Below are 258 nucleotides of genomic sequence, written 5' to 3'. Positions count from 1 at the left end.
TCAAAGGAATGGGAGTTGCTTGTAGGTTGGCATGGGCTTGAAGACGCAGAAGATTCATTGGAATCAAAGGGCGGTATCGTGAAGGCAGTTCCAGAGATTGTGAAGGCATTCGTGGAAACGTGTGATAACGCGAGGCTCATCCGGCATTACAATGAAGAGATCGAGCATGAAGCTGTGTAGTCAAGTCTTTGTAGAAGTGTGGACGGATGTCCAGGTATCAGACTTGACAACACCCTACAGTCGGTAACCAGTTCGTGA

The 258-nt window shown here is 48.1% G+C and overlaps 1 protein-coding gene across 1 annotated transcript in view; it reads left to right on the top strand.

The window, feature by feature from the left end:
* Positions 1 to 151: 151 nt before the first annotated feature.
* The window catches only part of PHALS_08196 (uncharacterized protein), a gene marked incomplete at both ends in the record, with an annotated part of 246 nt that continues 139 nt past the window's right edge, over positions 152 to 258 (top strand). Inside the window, one exon of the mRNA XM_024723501.1 lies at positions 152 to 214. Within this exon, the coding sequence (XP_024574471.1) occupies positions 152 to 214 (63 nt within the window). The remainder of the gene's footprint in view (positions 215 to 258) is intronic.

Source organism: Plasmopara halstedii (assembly GCF_900000015.1).
Source record: "Plasmopara halstedii genome assembly, contig: Scaffold_322, whole genome shotgun sequence".
Lineage (NCBI taxonomy): Eukaryota > Oomycota > Peronosporomycetes > Peronosporales > Peronosporaceae > Plasmopara > Plasmopara halstedii.
Note: the sequence above shows the minus strand (reverse complement) of the source record. Positions and strands in the feature narration are given on the sequence as shown.